The sequence below is a fragment of the Thalassophryne amazonica genome, chromosome 13 (assembly GCF_902500255.1).
Source record: "Thalassophryne amazonica chromosome 13, fThaAma1.1, whole genome shotgun sequence".
Classification (NCBI taxonomy): Eukaryota; Metazoa; Chordata; class Actinopteri; order Batrachoidiformes; family Batrachoididae; genus Thalassophryne; species Thalassophryne amazonica.
Window position 1 is genome coordinate 32,866,201 of NC_047115.1, and position 22,591 is coordinate 32,888,791.

The 22,591-nt window shown below is 40.2% G+C and overlaps 1 protein-coding gene across 3 annotated transcripts in view; it reads right to left on the reverse strand.

Moving 5' to 3' along the window:
• The window catches only part of pcdh15a (protocadherin-related 15a), a 707,751-nt gene that overhangs the window by 464,422 nt on the left and 220,738 nt on the right, over positions 1-22,591 (reverse strand). For all 3 annotated transcript variants that reach the window (XM_034185498.1, XM_034185497.1, XM_034185496.1), the window contains exon 2: positions 1,036-1,154. In XM_034185498.1, coding sequence (XP_034041389.1) covers positions 1,036-1,126 — 91 coding nt within the window. In that variant the 5' untranslated portion in view covers positions 1,127-1,154. The remainder of the gene's footprint in view (positions 1-1,035; positions 1,155-22,591) is intronic.

Sequence of the window (22,591 nt, forward strand, 5' to 3'; positions counted from 1 at the left end):
ATGAAAACAAATTGAATTTGAAAAAAGATTATCGAAGCTAATGTTTTTGCTCGCGGATTAGCTTTTCAGATAAGTTTTAAAACCATCATTGGACAAATTATCTTGCGATAAATTTTCTTCCGATAACTTTCAAACAGATAACATTTGTTTTTTTGCTGGTAAAGTGAGCAAAGTTTAATGATCAAAAACATTTGTAAACATTTGTAAGCAAACATTTTAGTCCATCTGTTGTGTGTTTGTGGCAGAGTGGCTGCCTATCGCTTGCTGATGACATCATCATTAAGCGCAAGACGTGATTGGCTGGTCAAAGCAGGGAACATGGTGGGTAGTGTAGTTCAGGTTCACTTTGGACGTTGCACTCTCACTGTCCGCTTGACATAAACAAAACGGACAAATTTTAACATTAGTTTATTTTATTTCTTTGTGGCTGACAGGATGTACAGAAGGACCATTCTTCACCATTGAGGCACTGTTTTGGATTTTTTTAAAAAGGACATTTTATTTCTTCAGATGAATCCCACTGAAACTAACAGGTAAGAATTTATATTTACTTCGTATATTTTACTCTGCCAATCAATGCATTAATGGACGCATTTTGGTTGCTTAAGCCGCAGGGTTCCAAGCGTGTGAAAAAAGCAGCGTTCTTATGTGTTTGTGATCCTTGAATTTACCCATCAGCGAAAAGTGAAAGTGAAAATGGTTTATCAGAAGCCGACAGTGTAATCTGATGTAGCCGCATCCGAATCAATACTAAAAGTTATCGGTTATTTGCAATAAAGATAAATCTTTTAGCAGTTTATCAGTTTCGCATCATAAAAGATAACTTTTCAGTTATTGGATTAATGGTTATCAAAGCTAACTTTTTGGTTAGCTGTGCCCACCACTGCAATTAACAACAATAATTTTATACTGTTGTCGCCCATCAGTACATTTGGTCTTTCAGCACTGACAACAGTTTTTCTGAGAAAGTACAGCTGTAGATATCAGGAGAAGGAAAAGCCTGAGGGGGATTGTCTGAGTATAGGTTGCTCTTACCTTCTGTGTCCTGGCCCCAGCTGTGGCCCAGCAAAGAGAGGATTGCCATTCCTGTCTCCAGCCAAGTGACGAGCCACCACCCCCGTCGCATCTTCTGTCAAGCCTTATTGTCTGCCCACCTGGACACAAACAGAAGAAAGGATTTATTTTTCTTCATTCGTAGCTAACAGCCCTTGTGCCTTCTCACAGCTGTGCCCACACACGCACGCACACACGCACGCACGCACGCACGCACGCACACACACACACACACACACACACACACATACACACACACACACTATCAAGTCAGCAACTGCAGTTTTTAAAAAACATTTTTGCTTAAAATCAATGCTGTAATGCACTGGATTGCAATATATTCACCAAACTGAATTTATTCAGGATTACACTAAAGTTGACTAAAGTTAGGGGAGGTGATGGTCTAGTGGTTAAAGCGTTGGGCTTGAGAACAGAGGATCCTCAGTTCAAATCACAATCTAAGAAGAAAATCACTAAGGGCCCTTGGGCAAGGTCCTTAATCCCCTAGTTGCTCCTGGTGTGTCGTGAGCACCTTGTATGGCAGCACGCTGACATCGGTGTGAATGTGAGGCATTATTATAAAGAGCTTTGAGTGTCTGATGCAGATGGAAAAGGTGCTATATAAATGCAGTCCCTTTATCATTGACTGATTAATATAAGGTTGAGCAATACTTTGATGAACAACATTTATAGACTGTTAAAGTGCTTAGAAATTTGAATCTTTAGAATCTTCATTTTACAGTTACATATGGTTAGCATTACATGTTAAACATCCCAAAAGACTCACAATACTATCGCCTTTACAAACACAGCTGTCAACAAAAATTAAAACACGCGACAAATCATTGTAGAATTGTGTGACATGCAGCAGAAGTCTGCATTTGGACTCTTTGTTTTCTCTTTGAGACAGGTCCATATCTGAATTACTCATTTCCAGTTAAAGCAACAGATTTTATGCAACTATCTTTGGGGGACATATGGATACAAGTTTTCATAATTCAATATTTGTAGCTTGCATGAAAGTAGTCCGATATGCCCTTGAAATAGTTGAATTAATTTAGTTTTGCTGCAACATCTGTGGTTCTGCTTCTTCAAACTCTGAAAAAGTTCAAACGACAGTGCAAGGGTCTCACAAGATTGATCATAGGAATGTTTAACTTTGTGAGGTAAAATCAACAAGTCTGATAATGGTAAAATGATAAATGTATCCATTTGCAATTTATGTTCTGTTCACAATTTGTTAATACCAAACATCGAGTGAGGTTGAAGGCCAAATGAAATGTTCAGGTGTTGACAAAAAATAAAAAATCTTCCTAGGCCAGCCACGATGTGGACCCCTAGAATTGAAGGACACCGCCAAGTCACTAATTCCTCTACCTCATAGATAGTTTAACTTCAATCTGTTGCCTGTCTCACACATCGTTTTCTTTTCCTTTTCTCTTATTGCACATTTCACATTTTATTACTGAGAATAATTTAGTGTTTAGTGGATATTTATACATGCTGTAGAGAAAGAGTGAAGCTCAAACCAAAGTCAAATTCCTTGTATTCTGTGGATACTTGGCGAATACAAGCTATTCTGATTCTGAATGAGAGTGCGACCATTTTGAATGGTCACATGTGCCATCTGCCTCATCTGCCATGAGGACCCCTAGAACGGAAGGCGCATTCATTTTGAATGGTCACATGATGTGATCTAAAACAGCATGGGGGAAGAAATTGATTCCATTGTGGCAACATCACTTCCGCATCAAATCAGTTGCCGGCGTGATAATACCAGGCTGTCGACGTGCTTTACAATGCCTCCTATATATCTTAGATATCGGGGTGGTGTAGCCAGAAAGTATCACCAGGATAACACAGCATGAACAGATGAACAACGACAATCCTCCCCTGGCAAGGAGGAAGGCCCGGCAGCATGCCCATTTGGAGGTGGATGGACTGGGACAATGCAGGTAAAGTGCTCAGCCCAGGAATACAGACAGGTAGCCGAACACCTGGAATCAAACCAAGGTCAATATATTGGTAATCCAACCTCTATATCTCAGGGTCACCTGCTCTGTTACGGCCCAGAGATACCTCAGAATTTCAAGATACTGATTCAAGGTGATTTTAAACAGATCGTTTTGACAATACCAATGTCTTCAGGGTTTTGATGTATCATGTCTTGCTGCATGGTTGTGAAACATGGATACAAATCAATCACCTAAAGCACCTATTGGATGTCTTTGGGATTAAGATTGGGTACCCAGCTAACACATAATGTTTTAGTAAAGGTATATATTGGTTATATTTAGGTTATGTTATCAGAAAAGTTTCTAGAACATCTTCCTAACATTATTACTTACTTTTATAGATTGACAAGTCAAGTTTACAGTTGAGGGAAATTTGACAAATATATTAATTTGAGTCTCATCATCTTTCTTAGACTTTCAAGTAAAGACTTAAAATGCACGAGGGCATTTTTTGGATAGTTCACTCACCTGGCATAAATGTTTTATTGTTGCTGTTAACAGCTCTCCCTGCATCCCACAATCAAGTTTTATGTCTCTTTTTTCCAGGACAACCTGTGCTTTCATAATATATATGCTTTTGTTGTGTTTTATAAGTGTAATAAAGTTATATAATCAAATCAAATCAATTTTATTTATATAGCGCCAAATCACAACAAACAGTTGCCCCAAGGCGCCTTATAGTGTAAGGCAAGGCCATATAATAATTACGGAAAAACCCCAATGGTCAAAACGACCCCCTGTAAGCAAGCACTTGGCAACAGTGGGAAGGAAAAACTCCCTTTTAACAGGAAGAAACCTCCAGCAGAACCAGGCTCAGGGAGGGGCAGTCTTCTGCTGGGACTGGTTGGGGCTGAGGGAGAGAACCAGGAAAAAGACATGCTGTGGAGGGGAGCAGAGTTCAATCACTAATGATTAAATGCAGAGTGGTGCATACAGAGCAAAAAGAGAAAGAAACACTCAGTGCATCATGGGAACCCTCCAGCCATCTAAGTCTATAGCAGCATAACTAAGGGATGGTTCAGGGTCACCTGATCCAACGCTAACTATAAGCTTTAGCAAAAAGGAACGTTTTAAGCCTAATCTTAAAAGTAGAGAGGGTGTCTGTCTCCCTGATCTGAATTGAGAGCTGGTTCCACAGGAGAGGAGCCTGAAAGCTGAAGGCTCTGCCTCCCATTCTACTCTTACAAACCCTAGGAACTACAAGTAAGCCTGCAGTCTGAGAGCGAAGCGCTCTATTGGGGTGATATGGTACTAAGAGGTCCCTAAGATAAGATGGGACCTGATTATTCAAAACCTTATAAGTAAGAAGAAGAATTTTAAATTCTATTCTAGAATTAACAGGAAGCCAATGAAGAGAGGCCAATATGGGTGATATATGCTCTCTCCTTCTAGTCCCTGTTAGCACTCTAGCTGCAGCATTTTGAATTAACTGAAGGCTTTTCAGGGAACTTTTAGGACAACCTGATAATAAAGAATTACAATAGTCCAGCCTAAAGGAAATAAATGCATGAATTAGTTTTTCAGCATCACTCTGAGACAAGACCTTTCTAATTTTAGAGCTATTGCGCAAATGCAAAAAAGCAGTCCTACATATTTGTTTAATATGCGCATTGAATGACATATCCTGATCAAAAATGACTCCAAGATTTCTCACAGTATTACTAGAGGTCAGGGTAATGCCATCCAGAGTAAGGATCTGGTTAGATACCATGTTTCTAAGATTTGTGGGGCCAAGTACAATAACTTCAGTTTTATCTGAGTTTAAAAGCAGGAAATTAGAGGTCATCCATGTCTTTATGTCTGTAAGACAATCCTGCAGTTTAGCTAATTGGTGTGTGTCCTCTGGCTTCATGGATAGATAAAGCTGGGTATCATCTGCATAAAAATGAAAATTTAAGCAATGCCGTCTAATAATACTGCCTAAGGGAAACATATATAAAGTGAATAAAATTGGTCCTAGCACAGAACCTTGTGGAACTCCATAATTAACCTTAGTCTGTGAAGAAGATTCCCCATTTACATGAACAAATTGTAATCTATTAGATAAATATGATTCAAACCACCGCAGCGCAGTGCCTTTAATACCTATGGCATGCTCTAATCTCTGTAATAAAATTTTACGGTCAACAGTATCAAAAGCAGCACTGAGGTCTAACAGAACAAGCACAGAGATGAGTCCACTGTCTGAGGCCATAAGAAGATCATTTGTAACCTTCACTAATGCTGTTTCTGTACTATGATGAATTCTGAAACCTGACTGAAACTCTTCAAATAGACCATTCCTCTGCAGATGATCAGTTAGCTGTTTTACAACTACCCTTTCAAGAATTTTTGAGAGAAAAGGAAGGTTGGAGATTGGCCTATAATTAGCTAAGATAGCTGGGTCAAGTGATGGCTTTTTAAGTAATGGTTTAATTACTGCCACCTTAAAAGCCTGTGGTACATAGTCAACTAATAAAGATAGATTGATCATATTTAAGATTGAAGCATTAATTAATGGTAGGGCTTCCTTGAGCAGCCTGGTAGGAATGGGGTCTAATAGACATGTTGTTGGTTTGGAGGAAGTAACTAATGAAAATAACTCAGACAGAACAATCGGAGAGAAAGAGTCTAACCAAATACTGGCATTACTGAAAGCAGCCAAAGATAACGATACGTCTTTGGGATGGTTATGAGTAATTTTTTCTCTAATAGTTAAAATTTTATTAGCAAAGAAAGTCATGAAGTCATTACTAGTTAAAGTTAAAGGAATACTCGGCTCAATAGAGCTCTGACTCTTTGTCAGCCTGGCTACAGTGCTGAAAAGAAACCTGGGGTTGTTCTTATTTTCTTCAATTAGTGATGAGTAGTAAGATGTCCTAGCTTTACGGAGGGCTTTTTTTTTATAAAGCAACAGACTCTTTTTCCAGGCTAAGTGAAGATCTTCTAAATTAGTGAGACGCCATTTCCTTTCCAATGTACGGGTTATCTGCTTTAAGCTGCGAGTTTGTGAGTTATACCACGGAGTCAGGGACTTCTGATTTAAGGCTCTCTTTTTCAGAGGAGCTACAGCATCCAAAGTTGTCTTCAATGAGGATGTAAAACTATTGACGAGATACTCTATCTCACTTACAGAGTTTAGGTAGCTACTCTGCACTGTGTTGGTATATGGCATTAGAGAACATAAAGAAGGAATCATATCCTTAAACCTAGTTACAGCACTTTCTGAAAGACTTCTAGTGTAATGAAACTTATTCCCCACTGCTGGGTAGTCCATCAGAGTAAATGTAAATGTTATTAAGAAATGATCAGACAGAAGGGAGTTTTCAGGGAATACTGTTAAGTCTTCAATTTCCATACCATAAGTCAGAACAAGATCTAAGATATGATTAAAGTGGTGGGTGGACTCATTTACATTTTGAGCAAAGCCAATTGTGTCTAATAATTGATTAAATGCAGTGTTAAAGCTGTCATTCTCAGCATCTTTGTGGATGTTAAAATCGCCCACTATAATTATCTTATCTGACTTAAGCACTAAGTCAGACAAAAGGTCTGCAAATTCACAGAGAAACTCACAGTAACTACCAGGTGGACGATAGATAATAACAAATAAAACTTGTTTTTGGTACTTCGAATTTGGATGGACAAGACTAAGAGTCAAGCTTTCAAATGAATTAAAGCTCTGTCTGGGTTTTTGATTAATTAATAAGCTGGAATGGAAGATTGCTGCTAATCCTCCCCCTCGGCCTGTGCTACGAGCATTCTGGCAGTTAGTGTGACTCGGGGGTGTTGACTCATTTAAACTAACATATTCATCCTGCTGTAACCAAGTTTCTGTAAGGCAGAATAAATCAATATGTTGATCAATTATTATATCATTTACTAACAGGGACTTAGAAGAGAGAGACCTAATGTTTAATAGACCACATTTAACTGTTTTAGTCTGTGGTGCAGTTGAAGGTGCTATTCTTTTTTCTTTTTGAATTTTTATGCTTAAATAGATTTTTACTGGTTATTGGGGGTCTGGGAGCAGGCACTGTCTCTACGGGGATGGGGTAATGAGGGGATGGCAGGGGGAGAGAAGCTGCAGAGAGGTGTGTAAGACTACAACTCTGCTTCCTGGTCCCAACCCTGGGTAGTCACGGTTTGGAGGGTTTAATAAAATTGGCCAGATTTCTAGAAATGAGAGCTGCTCCATCCAAAGTGGGATGGATGCCGTCTCTCCTAACAAGACCAGGTTTTCCCCAGAAGCTTTGCCAATTATCTATGAAGCCCACCTCATTTTTTTGGACACTACTCAGACAGCCAGCAATTCAAGGAGAACATGCGGCTAAACATGTCACTCCCGGTCCGATTGGGGAGGGGCCCAGAGAAAACTACAGAGTCCGACATTGTTTTTGCAAAGTTACACACCGATTCAATGTTAATTTGAGTGACCTCCGATTGGCGTAACCGGGTGTCATTACTGCTGACGTGAATTACAATCTTACCAAATTTACGCTTAGCCTTAGCCAACAGTTTCAAATTTCCTTCAATGTCGCCTGCTCTGGCCCCCGGAAGACAATTGACTATGGTTGCTGGTGTCGCTAACTTCACATTTCTCAAAACAGAGTCGCCAATAACCAGAGTTTGATCCTCGGTGGGTGTGTCACCGAGTGGGGAAAAACGGTTAGAAATGTGAACGGGTTGGCGGTGTATATGGGGCTTCTGTTTAGAACTACGCTTCTTCCTCACAGTCACCCAGTCAGCCTGCTTTCCCGGCTGCTCGGGAGCTGCTGGAAGGGAACTAACGGTGGCTAAGCTACCTTGGTCTGCACCGACTACAGGGGCCTGGCTAGCTGTAGAATTTTCGATGGTGCGGAGCCGACTCTCCAATTCGCCCAGCCTGGCCTCCAAAGCTACGAATAAGCTACACTTATTACAAGTACCATTACTGCTAAAGGAGGCAGAGGAATAACTAAACATTTCACACCCAGAGCAGAAAAGTGCAGGAGAGACAGGAGAAGCCGCCATGCTAAATCGGCTAAGAGCTAGTAGCTGTGCTAAGCTAGCGGATTCCTAAAAACATATAATCAGAAATAAGAAAGGAAAAAGTAAAGCGGAAAATAATTTTCCACACACATTTATTCAAAACACACAGCAAACTATAATAAACAACTGTTTTGACACTTTATAAAGGTAATTTGAGATCTTGTGTGAAAGACTGTACAACAAAAAGGTTCAAACAATAAACACAAATGCACATTTTGAACAATATATACAAAATGGTCTCATCACAAAGCAATTTCTGTCTGCTATTACACAAAGGTTACATTACAAACCTCTACTATGTTTTGGAGTGTTCTGTGCTGCTCCTAAAGCAGCTTTCATTCACACTTTGGCCCACTTTGGCTCCTTACAGTCTGAGGAGTGGCCCTCCTCCTTGCTCCATTGATATGGTAATCAGTGCTTTATGCAGAGAAAGCAACAGAGTTATCCAGTAACATTCACATGTTGGCACTGTTTATTGTTCTTTATTTTCTATGGTGTGTTTTATAAGCCCATGAGGGCTGGGTACCTCTTTGGTGTATGACACCTTGAAAATAAAAATATCATATATCACATGCAAACTAGTGGAGCAATCCTGATAGATACACACACTTTGTTTGAGCAAATGAGATTGTCATCAGAGGCTCTCCTTCTGCTCTGTCTGTTTTCACTGATCGCTGTGCGTAATGGCGCAGGGCGCACTGGAGACCAATAGTATGTACTCATTGGAGCACCCAGGGGGCTATTCAAAAGGGCCAACTAGTAGCATATCACTCCTGAAAACAATCTTTGGCTTTTCACATGATGTAAATCTGCCCTACGATTGGATTTTGGAAAACCATGTGACCGTGAACCAATTCCGATTGGACACTCACATTGCGCACATCATCACACAGCTTCTATGAGGAGTACAAAGATGGCCGATGGCTGGCTCGAAAGTCCACAGAGTTAACTTTTCACCAAAAAAAGTAAGTTTCGCTCTCATATCATTAAAAAGTTATTTATAATTTAGTAAAGCTTGGTCTTAGCTGTTGTACACGACGGCGTCGGCCCCAGAGGGTTAATGGTTACTTGTGGAGACTGAAATGGATGAACATCAGTTGTAACATTTTCGAGGCAGGTTTCTCTGTGCATAATTCACTGTAGTCGGTGCGGACCAAGGTAGCTTAGCCGCCATTAGCTGTCCCCCAGCAGATCCCGAGCAGCCGGGAAAGCAGGCCGGCTGGGTGACTGTGAGGAGTAAGTGTAGTCCTAAACACAAGCCCCCTGTACACCACCAACCCATTCACATCTCTAACCGTTTTTCCCCACTCGCCGACACACGCGCCGAGGAACAAACTGTGGTTATTGGTGACTCTGTTTTGAGAAATGTGAAGTTAGCGACATCAGCAACCATAGTCAATTGTCTTCCGGGGACCAGAGCAGGCGACATTGAAGGAAATTTGAAACTGCTGGCTAAGGCTAAGCGTAAATTCGGTAAGATTGTAATTCACGTCGGCAGTAATGACACCCGGTTACGCCAATCGGAGGTCACTAAAATTAACATTGAATCGGTGTGTAACTTTGCAAAAACAATGTCGGACTCTGTAGTTTTCTCTGGGCCCCTCCCCAATCGGACCGGGAGTGACATGTTTAGCCACATGTTCTCCTTGAATTGCTGGCTGTCTGTGTGGTGTCCAAAAAATGAGGTGGGCTTCATAGATAATTGGCAAAGCTTCTGGGGAAAACCTGGTCTTGTTAGGAGAGACGGCATCTATCCCACTTTGGATGGAGCAGCTCTCATTTCTAGAAATCTGGCCAATTTTATTAAACCCTCCAAACCGTGACTACCGAGGGTTGGGACCAGGAAGCAGAGTTGTAGTCTTACACACCTCTCTGCAGCTTCTCTCCCCCTGCCATCCCCCCAATACCCCATCCCCGTAGACACGGTGCCTGCTCCCAGACCACCAACAACCAGTAAAAATCTATTTAAGCATAAAAATTCAAAAAGGAAAAATAATATAGCACCTTCAACTGCACCACAGACTAAAACAGTTAAATGTGGTTTATTTAACATTAGGTCTCTCTCTTCTAAGTCCCTGTTAGTAAATGATATAATAATTGATCAACATATTGATTTATTCTGCTTTACAGAAACCTGGTTACAGCAGGATGAATATGTTAGTTTAAATGAGTCAACACCCCCGAGTCACACTAACTGTCAGAATGCTCGTAGCACGGGCCAAGGAGGAGGATTAGCAGCAATCTTCCACTCCAGCTTATTAATTAATCAAAAGCCCAGACAGAGCTTTAATTCATTTGAAAGCTTGACTCTTAGTCTTGTCCATCCAAATTGGAAATTGGAAGTCCCAAAAACCAGTTTTATTTGTTGTTATCTATCGTCCACCTGGTCGTTATGAGTTTCTCTGTGAATTTTCAGACCTTTTGTCTGACTTAGTGCTTAGCTCAGATAAGATAATTATAGTGGGTGATTTTAACATCTACATAGATGCTGAGAATGACAGCCTCCACACTGCATTTAATCTATTATTAGACTCAATTGGCTTTGCTCAAAATGTAAATGAGTCCACCCACCACTTTAATCATACTTTAGATCTTGTTTTGACTTATGGTATGGAAATTGAAGACTTAACAGTATTCCCTGAAAATCCCCTTCTGTCTGATCATTTCTTAATAACATTTACATTTACTTTAATGGACTACCCAGTAGTGGGGAATAAGTTTCATTACAGTAGAAGTCTTTCAGAAAGCACTGTAACTAGGTTTAAGGATATGATTCCTTCTTTGTGATGTTCTCCAATGCCATATACCAGTGGTGGGCAATGTGGGCCGAGACACTGCAGGTTTTCCTTGCAACCAATCACCTCAGCAGGTGGGTTGCTGATGAGCTTCTCCCTTGAACATAACCACCTGGTTGTCAATGAAATCACCTGCTGAAACACGGGAACATTAATGAAATCACCTGCTGAGGTGATTGTTAGCAAGGAAAACCTGCAGTGCTTCAGCCCTTTATGGCACATGATTGCCCACCCCTGCCATATCAATCAACTCAACTTTTTTTTTATATAGCACCAAATCACAACAAACAGTTGCCCCAAGGCGCTCCATATTGTAAGGCAAGGCCATACAATAATTATGAAAAACCCCAATGGTCAAAACGACCCCCTATGAGCAAGCACTTGGCGACAGTGGGAAGGAAAAACTCCCTTTTAACAGGAAGAAACCTCCAGCAGAACCAGGCTCGGGGAGGGGCAGTCTTCTGCTGAGACTGGTTGGGGCTGAGGGAAAAAACCAGGAAAAAGACATGCCGTGAAGGGGGGCAGAGATCGATCACTAATGATTAAATGCAGAGTGATGCATACGGAGCAAAAAGAGAAAGAAACAGTGCATCATGGGGACCCCCCCACAATCTACGTCTAAAGCAGCATAACCAAGGGATGGTCCAGGGTCACCCGATCCAGCCCTAACTATAAGCCTTAGCGAAAAGGAAAGTTTTAAGCCTAATCTTAAAAGTAGAAAGGGTATCTGTCTCCCTGATCTGAATTGGGAGCTGGTTCCACAGGAGAGGAGCCTGAAAGCTGAAGGCTCTGCCTCCCATTCTACTCTTACAAACCCTAGGAACTACAAGTAAGCCCGCAGTCTGAGAGCGAAGCGCTCTAATGGGGTAATATGGTACTACATAAGATGGGACCTGATTATTCAAAACCTTATAAGTAAGAAGAAGAATTTTAAATTCTATTCTAGAATTAACAGGAAGCCAATGAAGAGAGGCCAACACGGGTGAGATATGCTCTCTCCTGCTAGTCCCCGTCAGTACTCTAGCTGCAGCATTCTGAACCAACTGAAGGCTTTTTAGGGAACTTTTAGGACAACCTGATAATAATGAATTACAATAGTCCAGCCTAGAGGAAATAAATGCATGAATTAGTTTTTCAGCATCACTCTGAGACAAGACCTTTCTGATTTTAGAGATATTGCGTAAATGCAAAAAGGCAGTCCTACATATTTGTTTAATATGCGCTTTGAATGACATATCCATATACCAACACAGTGCAGAGTAGCTACCTAAACTCTGTGAGTGAGATAGATTATCTCATCAATAGTTTTACATCCTCACTGAGCACAACTTTGGATGCTGTCGCTCCTCTGAAAAAGAGAGCCTTAAATCAGAAGTGCCTGACTCTATGGTATAACTCACAAACTCGCAGCTTAAAGCAGATAACCCATACGTTGGAGAGGAAATGGCATCTCACTAATTTAGAAGATCTTCACTTAGCCTGGAAAAAGAGTCTGTTGCTCTATAAAAAAGCCCTCCGTAAAGCTAGGACATCTTACTACTCATCACTAATTGAAGAAAATAAGAACAACCCCAGGTTTCTTTTCAGCACTGTAGCCAGGCTGACAAAGAGTCAGAGCTCTAACTGAGCCGAGTATTCCTTTAACTTTAACTAGTAATGACTTCATGACTTTCTTTGCTAATAAAATTTTAACTATTAGAGAAAAAATTACTCATAACCATCCCAAAGACATATCTTTATCTTTGGCTGCTTTCAGTAATGCTGGTATTTGGTTAGACTCTTTCTCTCTGATTGTTCTGTCTGAGTTATTTTCATTAGTCACTTCCTCCAAACCATCAACATGTCTATTAGACCCTATTCCTACCAGGCTGCTCAAGGAAGCCCTACCATTAATTAATGCTTCGATCTTAAATATGATCAATCTGCCTTTATTAGTTGGCTATGTACCACAGGCTTTTAAGGTGGCAGTAGTTAAACCATTACTTAAAAAGCCATCACTTGACCCAGCTATCTTAGCTAATTATAGGCCAATCTCCAACCTTCCTTTTCTCTCAAAAATTCTTGAAAGGGTAGTTGTAAAACAGCTAACTGATCATCTGCAGAGGAATGGTCTATTTGAAGAGTTTCAGTCAGGTTTCAGAATTCATCATAGTACAGAAACAGCATTAGTGAAGGTTCAAATGATCTTCTTATGGCCTCAGACAGTGGACTTATCTCTGTGCTTGTCCTGTTAGACGTCAGTGCTGCTTTTGATACTGTTGACCATAAAATTTTATTACAGAGATTAGAGCATGCCATAGGTATTAAAGGCACTGTGCTGCGGTGGTTTGAATCATATTTATCTAATAGATTACAATTTGTTCATGTAAATGGGGAGTCTTCTTCACAGACTGAGGTTAATTATGGAGTTCCACAAGGTTCTGTGCTAGGACCAATTTTATTCACTTTATACATGCTTCCCTTAGGCAGTATTATTAGAAAGCATTGCTTAAATTTTCATTGTTACGCAGATGATACCCAGCTTTATCTATCCATGAAGCCAGAGGACACACACCAATTAGTTAAACTGCAGGAATGTATTACAGACATAAAGACATGGATGACCTCTAATTTCCTGCTTTTAAATTCAGATAAAACTGAAGTTATTGTACTTGGCCCCACAAATCTTAGAAACATGGTGTCTAACCAGATCCTTACTCTGGATGGCATTACCCTGACCTCTAGTAATACTGTGAGAAATCTTGGAGTCATTTTTGATCAGGATATGTCCTTCAATGTGCATATTAAGCAAATATGTAGGACTGTTTTTTTACATTTGCACAATATCTCTAAAATTAGAAAGGTCTTGTCTCTGCTGAAAAACTAATTCATGCATTTATTTCCTCTAGGCTGTACTATTGTAATTCATTATTATCAGGTTGTCCTAAAAGTTCCCTGAAAAGCCTTCAGTTAATTCAAAATGCTGCAGCTAGAGTACTGACGGGGACTAGAAGGAGAGAGCATATTTCACCCATATTGGCCTCTCTTCATTGGCTTCCTGTTAATTCTAGAGTAGAATTTAAAATTAAAATTCTTCTTCTTACTTATAAGGTTTTGAATAATCAGGTCCCATCTTATCTTAGGGACCTCTTAGTACCATATCACTCCAATAGAGTGCTTCGCTCTCAGACTGCAGGTTTACTTGTAGTTCCTAGGGTTTTTAAGAGAAGAATGGGAGGCAGAGCCTTCAGCTTTCAGGCTCCTCTCCTGTGGAACCAGCTCCCAATTCGGATCATGGAGACAGACACCCTCTCTACTTTTAAGATTAGGCTTAAAACTTTCCTTTTTGCTAAAGCTTATAGTTAGGGCTGGATCAGGTGACCCTGAACCATCCCTTAGTTATGCTGCTATAGACTTAGACTGCTGGGGGGTTCCCATGATGCACTGAGTGTTTCTTTCTCTTTTTGCTCTGTATGCACCACTCTGCATTTAATCATTAGTGATTGATCTCTGCTCCCCTCCACAGCATGTCTTTTTCCTGGTTCTCTCCCTCAGCCCCAACCAGTCCCAGCAGAAGACTACCCCTCCCTGAGCCTGGTTCTGCTGGAGGTTTCTTCCTGTTAAAAGGAAGTTTTTCCTTCCCACTGTCGCCAAGTGCTTGCTCATAGGGGGTCGTTTTGACCGTTGGAGTTTTTCTGTAATTATTGTATGGTTTTTGCCTTGCAATATAAAGTGCCTTGGGGCAACTGTTGTTGTGATTTGGCGCTATATAAATAAAATTGATTTGATTTGACTTACCAATACTGCAATTCATGTTTAATTCAGAAATTATTTGTGTTTTGCTAAAGTATACTCAGTGAGCTCATCTAAATTAAGCACTTTACAGTTTACAAAGCATGCAGATCTTAAAAAAATAGGAATGAAAATGTGTCACCCACAGAATCTGGGTGATACATCGTAAAGATGCTTCTGGGAGCTCAGCGGGTCATTCCTGTTCATCATCCAGAGATTGTTTGGGCAAAGCAGGAATCCAGATATCGACTTCTATAAAGTACTGCGTGTCACCAAAGTCCAAAATGAGACATTTCAGGCCTAGGTTTATAGCATGAGTATTTCTCCAAACAATGTTTGAGAATTACGGGATCTTGGAGATGTTTGACTTGAAACAACGAGCTTATATAAGTGCAAAAAAGGTAGTGAAAGAGATTTTGCAATATATGTCCAATTAATGTCTCCAAAGTGTGTCATGGACAGAGCAATGTAGCGCAAACATGATGATATTTCACCATGCTGTAAAACATGATGGTGCTTGGACAGACAGTAAATTCACCTATTGGGAATGTAGTGAAAATGACAAGACAAGGTGGTGTGCACAGATCGTACATGCATCATTCACATAAATATTTCTTTCTAAGGCAGAGGAAGGCTTTGTGCCAGTAGGAGGAATAGAGGCTTTTTTCACTTCTACCTCCTTGAGCTATTTAAAATTGCACCTTCCTTTCAGGATTATTCTCAAAGCAGGTAATAAGATGTGAAATTTGCTTTCACAACATATGGTAAAATACACAAGAGAGGACTAGCAGACATCAACACAATCATACCAATGTGTGTTTGACAATATCTGCAGCTCTTGCTCTCAATTGCACTTCAATTGTAAAGGTAATTCCCTCTCTCGTTCTCTCCCACAATACATCTACTGACTGGTGTCTTATGTTTGTTGCATGTATACAACAAACATCTTAAGCATTAAAAGGTGGCAGACAACAGGAGTGGAGCGTGTCGTGATTTCACACTGGTTTCCTGTTTTCTTGCACCCTTCTCATCTCCACCAGTGGTATTCCCCCTTTTGAAGCATTCAAACATCTATTGTTCTTAAGTGGGCCGAGCGTGATTGTTTTGATCCATTTTCCTGCAAGAAAACTCAAACCTGCACAAGGAGCCAGCCTGAAGAGGAGCCATTTCTTTCCATCACCACCCTCAAATCTGCTCTTGGTTGACATGGGAACACTGTATCTCATTTACATATACTAACAATGATATTCCTTCAAAGCGTGATGAGAAAAGGTTCATACAGAGGAGATGACCAAGTGCTGAAGGAATAAACGGCACCGTGCCTTCTTGTTCCTACACAACCATCTCAAATCTGCCGCGTGAGCTAGATCGTATTCATACGCAACTGCATATAATGTTACCGCAAGCTAACAGTAAATCCCTCTAAGTCAGGCTGCTTTGTTGAATTTAAAAAAAAAAAAAGTTTTTGTTTATGCTGGATCTTCTTTTGTGAAAGGAAAGTAATGGGTAAACAGGAACAGAGACGTGAAAATGGATAGTGTTTAAGGTCGGGTGGGGAGAGGAGAATGAAGCAATCACAGTTATGGATTACACAGAGAGTGAAGATGCAGTACTTTATCCCCTAAGTGCAGCGGCTTTGGGCTTCCTGAAAGGAGGGGAAAAGAAGAAGAGCCTCGTCTTTGTCTCTGTCTGTCTGTGTTACTTCGATCGCCTCTCATCCGACATCGGGTTCCTTTCCGCCTCGCTCTCTCCTTGTGTGCTTTGGTGTTGACAGACTGTCACATATGTCTCGATAAAAGAAATCACATTTTCCTTAAGTCTTTAAGTACACATGTGTCAGTGCTATTATGACACATGCGCCAATTTTTATTGGAAATTAGACACTTGTAGCAGATAGCAGAGATTTAAGCAAGTGGATGTTGTAGATTTGGTATTTCAGTCAATACTGCAGTCACAGCAGTGCAGCGTGCAGAAAAGAAAAGATTATCTGCAGTCATGAGAAATACTGTAGTAAACTATTTGCATATCTTTCATGCTCTATAGTATTTTAAAATGGAAACTAATTGAAAACAGGGACTATAATTGCTTTGTGTTGCAAAAACATGTTGGGTACCTTAGAATGTTGATCAAAAATGTTACATATTCAAAGCGGAACCCAAAATAGATGCACAGCAAACACCTGCTATCAGTCATTCATTCCTTCTGTCATGATCCAGCCCTTTCGGGCCAGTTGTTTTAGTTCTGGACCTCTTTCTGTTCTCATGCTCTGAGTCTTCAGTGATTTTATTCATGTCTTGTCATGTCTGTCATGGTCATGCTCATCACTGGTTTTGTTTCTGTTCATCATCCTTGTATTTGTTCACTCTTGGTCACTTAGTCATTCCAGCCTTAGTTGCTTATGTGATTTTGTTCCATATGTTATTTATTGCATTTTCTGTTATGTTGTTTTATTTATTGCATTATTTTGTAGTCACTGGGTTTTGTTTAGTCTCTGTTTGCATATAGGTTGTTTTGCCATCTGACTATCTTTTATTTCTTCATTCAGTCATGATTTGTTTCCATCTTAGTTTTGTTCTTATTCTGAAGATTCACTTTTCAGTTCATATGTTCATGCTTAGTTTGTTCCCGGTCATAGTTGTTTTGCATTCTGTCCTTGGTCTCTGATTTATCTTTGTTCTCAGTTTTTGCCCTTCTTATTTGACTGCCCCTGCACCAGCCATTGTGTCTTCGTCTCTCTCACTTTGATTCTTTCTGCTCTGTGTTTTCATCCACATCCGCTCTTGCTCCTGCTCATGTGTCTTTGTCTCTTTCATCACTCCACTCTGTGTTTTCTTCCCTTCACTATCTTGCACTGTGCACAATCTTTGTCTTCCCCGGTCACGCCCCCTTCCAGAACTTTCACTGACACCTGCGTCTTGTTCCACTAATTACAGTTATTTAAGTCCTCACAGTCTCACTGCCAGATTGTTGAGTTTGTGTCACTTTCCAGCCCTGTTCCTCACTCTGTTTTTGCCTGCATGTATTTTGACTCTGCCTCATTTTTTTTTACCTTGATTTTGCCTTGCCTCTGATAGCCCTTACGCCGTGTTTTTTGACCTGTGCCTGTTTACTGTACCACATCTCAGCCTCTCACCTTTTTGCTACCTTTGCCTCACTGCTGGACCACAGGAATGTGGACTTTGTGAGGTCTGACAGTAGTAAGCGGTAAAATGGATAATTCTAATCCAATTACATTTTGTCAGCAAATCTGATTGCTTAATCGTGTGAGATTTCAGACCTTATAATATCGGGGTAACAGTGGCAAAATATTTGACCATTTCACATTTGGATGTATTACTCCGCGCCCTGACCAGTGTTCTGACGAGATGCCATTCTTGTTGACAGGCTAGCCATCCACGCAACTGCACATGTGCACGCTTGCGCAATACTGTCGGAACGCGAAACTGTTGATTTATGCCATGAGACACACAATTCGACAGAACACCAGCTGCGCACGCTACTATGCATATGTCATAATGGCGCTGTCAGCTGGGAGCAAGAGAAAGTCACATACTGACGCCGCCACTGAAATGGGTGAATTTAAGCTACTGATGTGGATTCTGACACAGAATTACTGTTTCATATTTGATGGATTTTCACATTTACTGGATTACTCCGTGCTCTGACTGCTGTTGGAGCGATGCTGCCTCACGGTAAGGCTCGCTGACTGAATTACCTACAGGAAAATAAACCATGGAATTGCATTAGAATGGGAATAACCCCTTGTGTCTGATGATTTGCGGATGTTCATGTTATATGGTTGTTATATGGTTTTATACGTATATGGTGTTATACGGCATCACCAGTAAAACTCCTTTATATGTAATGATTTTCTCAGTAATCGTGCATTAACAGGGCTTAATGTATCATGCAACTGCTAACTGCTAAAGTGCTAACACTGTTAGCATGCAACATTAAATATGGGAGGTGTTTCATTCAGAGTGACTATTGCAGAAGTGATGTCTTAGAAGATCTGTCAGGACATTTCACCACACAAAAAGAAGTATTATTCCAGCTGTTTGTAATAAAATCCGTACAGTATTTCCTCGATGAAAGGACTGATCTTGAATAGGGGCCTGCCTAATTTAATGGCTGGGTCATGTTAACATTTCTGAAGAAAAAAAAAAAAAAAGTCAAAACCTGTCTTAAATATGTGCTGGGCCTGATTTATAATTGTGCAACTATATAACTCCGTGGCCACACAATGATGCTGACATGGGCATGACTCTTTTGAATTTCTCTGTCCCGTTGGTGGGTGTTGCAATGCAGTTTACTGCCAGAATAGTAGAGGCTGCAACATGGACAACAAGGCCTCTGTACATGGTATATATCGTGCATCTGGAAAGTATTCACAGCACTGCAAACTGAGTGATTGGAGGAGAACAGTGTTAGTCAGGGAGGTGATCAAGAACCCGATGGTCACTCTGTCAGAGCTCCAGCATTCCTCTGTGGAGAGGGGAGAACCTTGCAGAAGGACAACCATCTCTGCAGCAATCCACCAATCAGGCCTATATGGGAGAGTGGCCAGGTGGAAGCAACTCCTTAGTAAAAGGTACATGGCAGCCCACCTGGAATTTGCCAAAAGGAACCTGAAGGATTCTCAGACCATGAGAAACTAAATTCTCTGGTCTAATGAGACAAAGATTGAACGCTTTGGTGTGAAAGCCAGGCATCATGTGTGGCGGAAACCAGGCACCATCCCTACAGTGAAGCATGGTGGTGGCAGCATCATACTGTGGGGATGTTTATCAGTGGCAGGAACTGGGAGACTAGTCAGGATTGAGGGAAAGATGAATGCAGCAATGTACAGAGACATCCTGGATGAAAACCTGCTACAGAGCGCTCCTGACCTCAGAATGGGGCAAAGGTTCATCTTTCAGCAGACCAGTGACCCTAAGCACACAGTCAAGATATCAAAGGAGTAGCTTCAGGACAACTCTGTAAATATCCTTGAGTGCCCCAGCCAGAGCCCAGAATGAACAACTCTGCAGAGATCTGAAAATGGCTGTGCACCGATGCTCCCCATCCAACCTGATGGAGCTTGAGAGGTGCTACAAAGAGGAATGGACAAAACTGCCCAAAGATAGGTGTAACAAGCTTGTAGCATCATATTCAAGAAGACCCGAGGCTGTAAATGCTGCCAAAGGTGCATCAACAAAGTATTGAGCAAAGGGTGTGAATATTTATGTAAAATGCTAATTTGTTTTGCTCATGTTATATGCCCTATATGTGTATACCACATGCTGGACATGTCTACAGAAAATAATAGTATTACCATGGGAATTATAGAAATATGGTGCAGGTGTAGTTGAAGTTACATGTATCTTAAAATAATCTTGTGCTTCAGCTTGGTCTGGTGACCACCAAGGCAACCAAAAAAAAAAAATCACCCAAATTAATATATTTTTATATGCCACTGATCCATCTGTACTATCATAATATACAGTTGTGGATATGTGTTTACAGTCAGATCATAAGTAGTTAGCAGTGAGAATTTTTGTAATTCTTGCATACATACACCACCACAATGGAGTTGAAATTAAACAAAAACAATCAAGATGTGCTTGTAGCAGTGACTTTTATAATTAATTAAAATAATAATAATAATAATAATAATAATAGTTCAAAAACTCAAACAAATTTAGCATGTACCAGTTAGGAATTATAGATATTTTTATACATAGTCCATCCATTTTCAGAGCCAATAAGTAATGGGACAAGCGGCATCCCCGCTGACAGTCAAACAGAACATCAGAACCGAATTTAATAGTTTTAAATGTGTTGATATAACTTGTGGTAGCCATATGGGGCCTCATAAAAAATGTTATGAGCCCACTATATGGCAGTAACGTTTGTTAATAAAAGAACTCAAATGAAACTGAATGTACTGCTGTGAACCCCCCCCCCCCCCCCCCCACACACACACACTACCATCACACTTCTTCATTATTATTATTATTATATGATTTATTTTTTTAAGAGTAGCATGTAGTAGGCTGAGGGAAAAAAACAGCAAATGCTTCATGTGGCCTGATGTGGACATCACAGACACATTTATATATATATATATATATATATATATATATATATATATATATATATAAATACAGTTGGATGACTCCAGCTCAGTCAACACAGCGGGTTGTACATTAAAGGGTTGAAGGAACAGGCAACATGGAACTTACTACATGTGATTCTCCCTGAGCTGACTGCTATTTGAGATATGCCCATTTTCATTTGTGATTTAAAAAAAGTTTCACTGATGTAAAAAGTTGAAGCAATTGATCCTCAAAATTGTGAAGGCCAAACTCATATTCAAAAAGGGGCATTGAAAGAGCTTCGGTTTGGTAGAAAAGAGCTATTTATTAGCAGATCTGACATCTTCATCCATCTCAAATCAGCCTCCTCACCCCCGAGTACACGTAATGAGAATTACCGTCATCAGTGCAACAATGGCACTGGATGACATCTGGCTTCTCCCCCACGGGCAACTAAGTGATTTACAGTATGGAGCTGCATCACATCAGTTGATTGATCATGTGAACAACTGAAAAACAATGCAATATAAATTATGAAAGCAACTAAATCATAAAAAAAAAAATACTTCAGATGGCAGCAGAACGCCGCTTCATAATTACACATCAGATGTTTAACATAATAATACCACATAATAACTTTTTACATTATAAAGTGTTTGTTTAATCACCATGTTTTACAACATTCTCACATCCTAATTAAGATTACAATGGCAGTGTGGGGCAGGGACTATCAAATTACAAATTAAGACAGCTCACACTCCTTTTTTAAAATTACATCTTAATACCCAGTCCTGCACAAAGCCATGAAAAAACAATAATCTGGCAATGGCGATGACAGCGGAGCTTCAGGGTCCAATGAAACAGAGGAGGAAGATGCTGCTAGAGATTTGTCTGTTGGCACATTCAAGATGGTTGATGTCCTGTGGTGACACTGTGACAAAATAATAATTTACACTGTACTATAAGTATTTTTGTAATTTTTTTTTAGTTCTGCCCATTTAATAGTTGTAACAACTGTAACAGCTGTGAGGTTTAGATGCAGGTGCAATGTAGAATGTTCTTCATGTTCAAGTTCTTCACACAAATATAGAGAACATTCAGAAGTCTTTTTTTTATTTGACTGATGCTAGGATTGTGCAATGAAAACTTTGATGCTCACAAGAGTGTCAGTTTGTGGGTGCAAAATTTCACCTTGATACGTACAGTAGTGTTCAGAATAATAGTAGTGCTATGTGACTAAAAAGATTAATCCAGGTTTTGAGTATATTTCTTATTGTTACATGGGGAACAAGGTACCAGTAGATTCAGTAGATTCTCACAAATCCAACAAGACCAAGCATTCATGATATGCACACTCTTAAGGCTATGAAATTGGGCTATAAGTAAAAAAAAAAAAGTAGAAAAGGGGGTGTTCACAATAATAGTAGCATCTGCTGTTGACGCTACAAAAAACTATTATGTTCAAACTGCTTTTTTAGCAATCCTGTGAATCACTAAACTAGTATTTAGTTGTATAACCAGAGTTTTTCATGATTTCTTCGCATCTGCGAGGCATTAATTTTGTTGGTTTGGAACCAAGATTTTGCTCGTTTACTAGTGTGCTTTGGGTCATTGTCTTGTTGAAACACCCATTTCAAGGGCATGTCCTCTTCAGCATAAGGCAACATGACCTCTTCAAGTATTTTGACATATCCAAACTGATCCATGATACCTGGTATGCGATATATATGTTATGTGTCGGACGCGGGCGGAGGACCGACCAGCGTTTGAAGGACCAAGCATGAAATAAGCAGAGCACAGTACAAAGGATAACAGAATTTAATAACATAACAGTGAGTGCTTAACAAAAAGTGCGCGGTCTGGCGAGGTG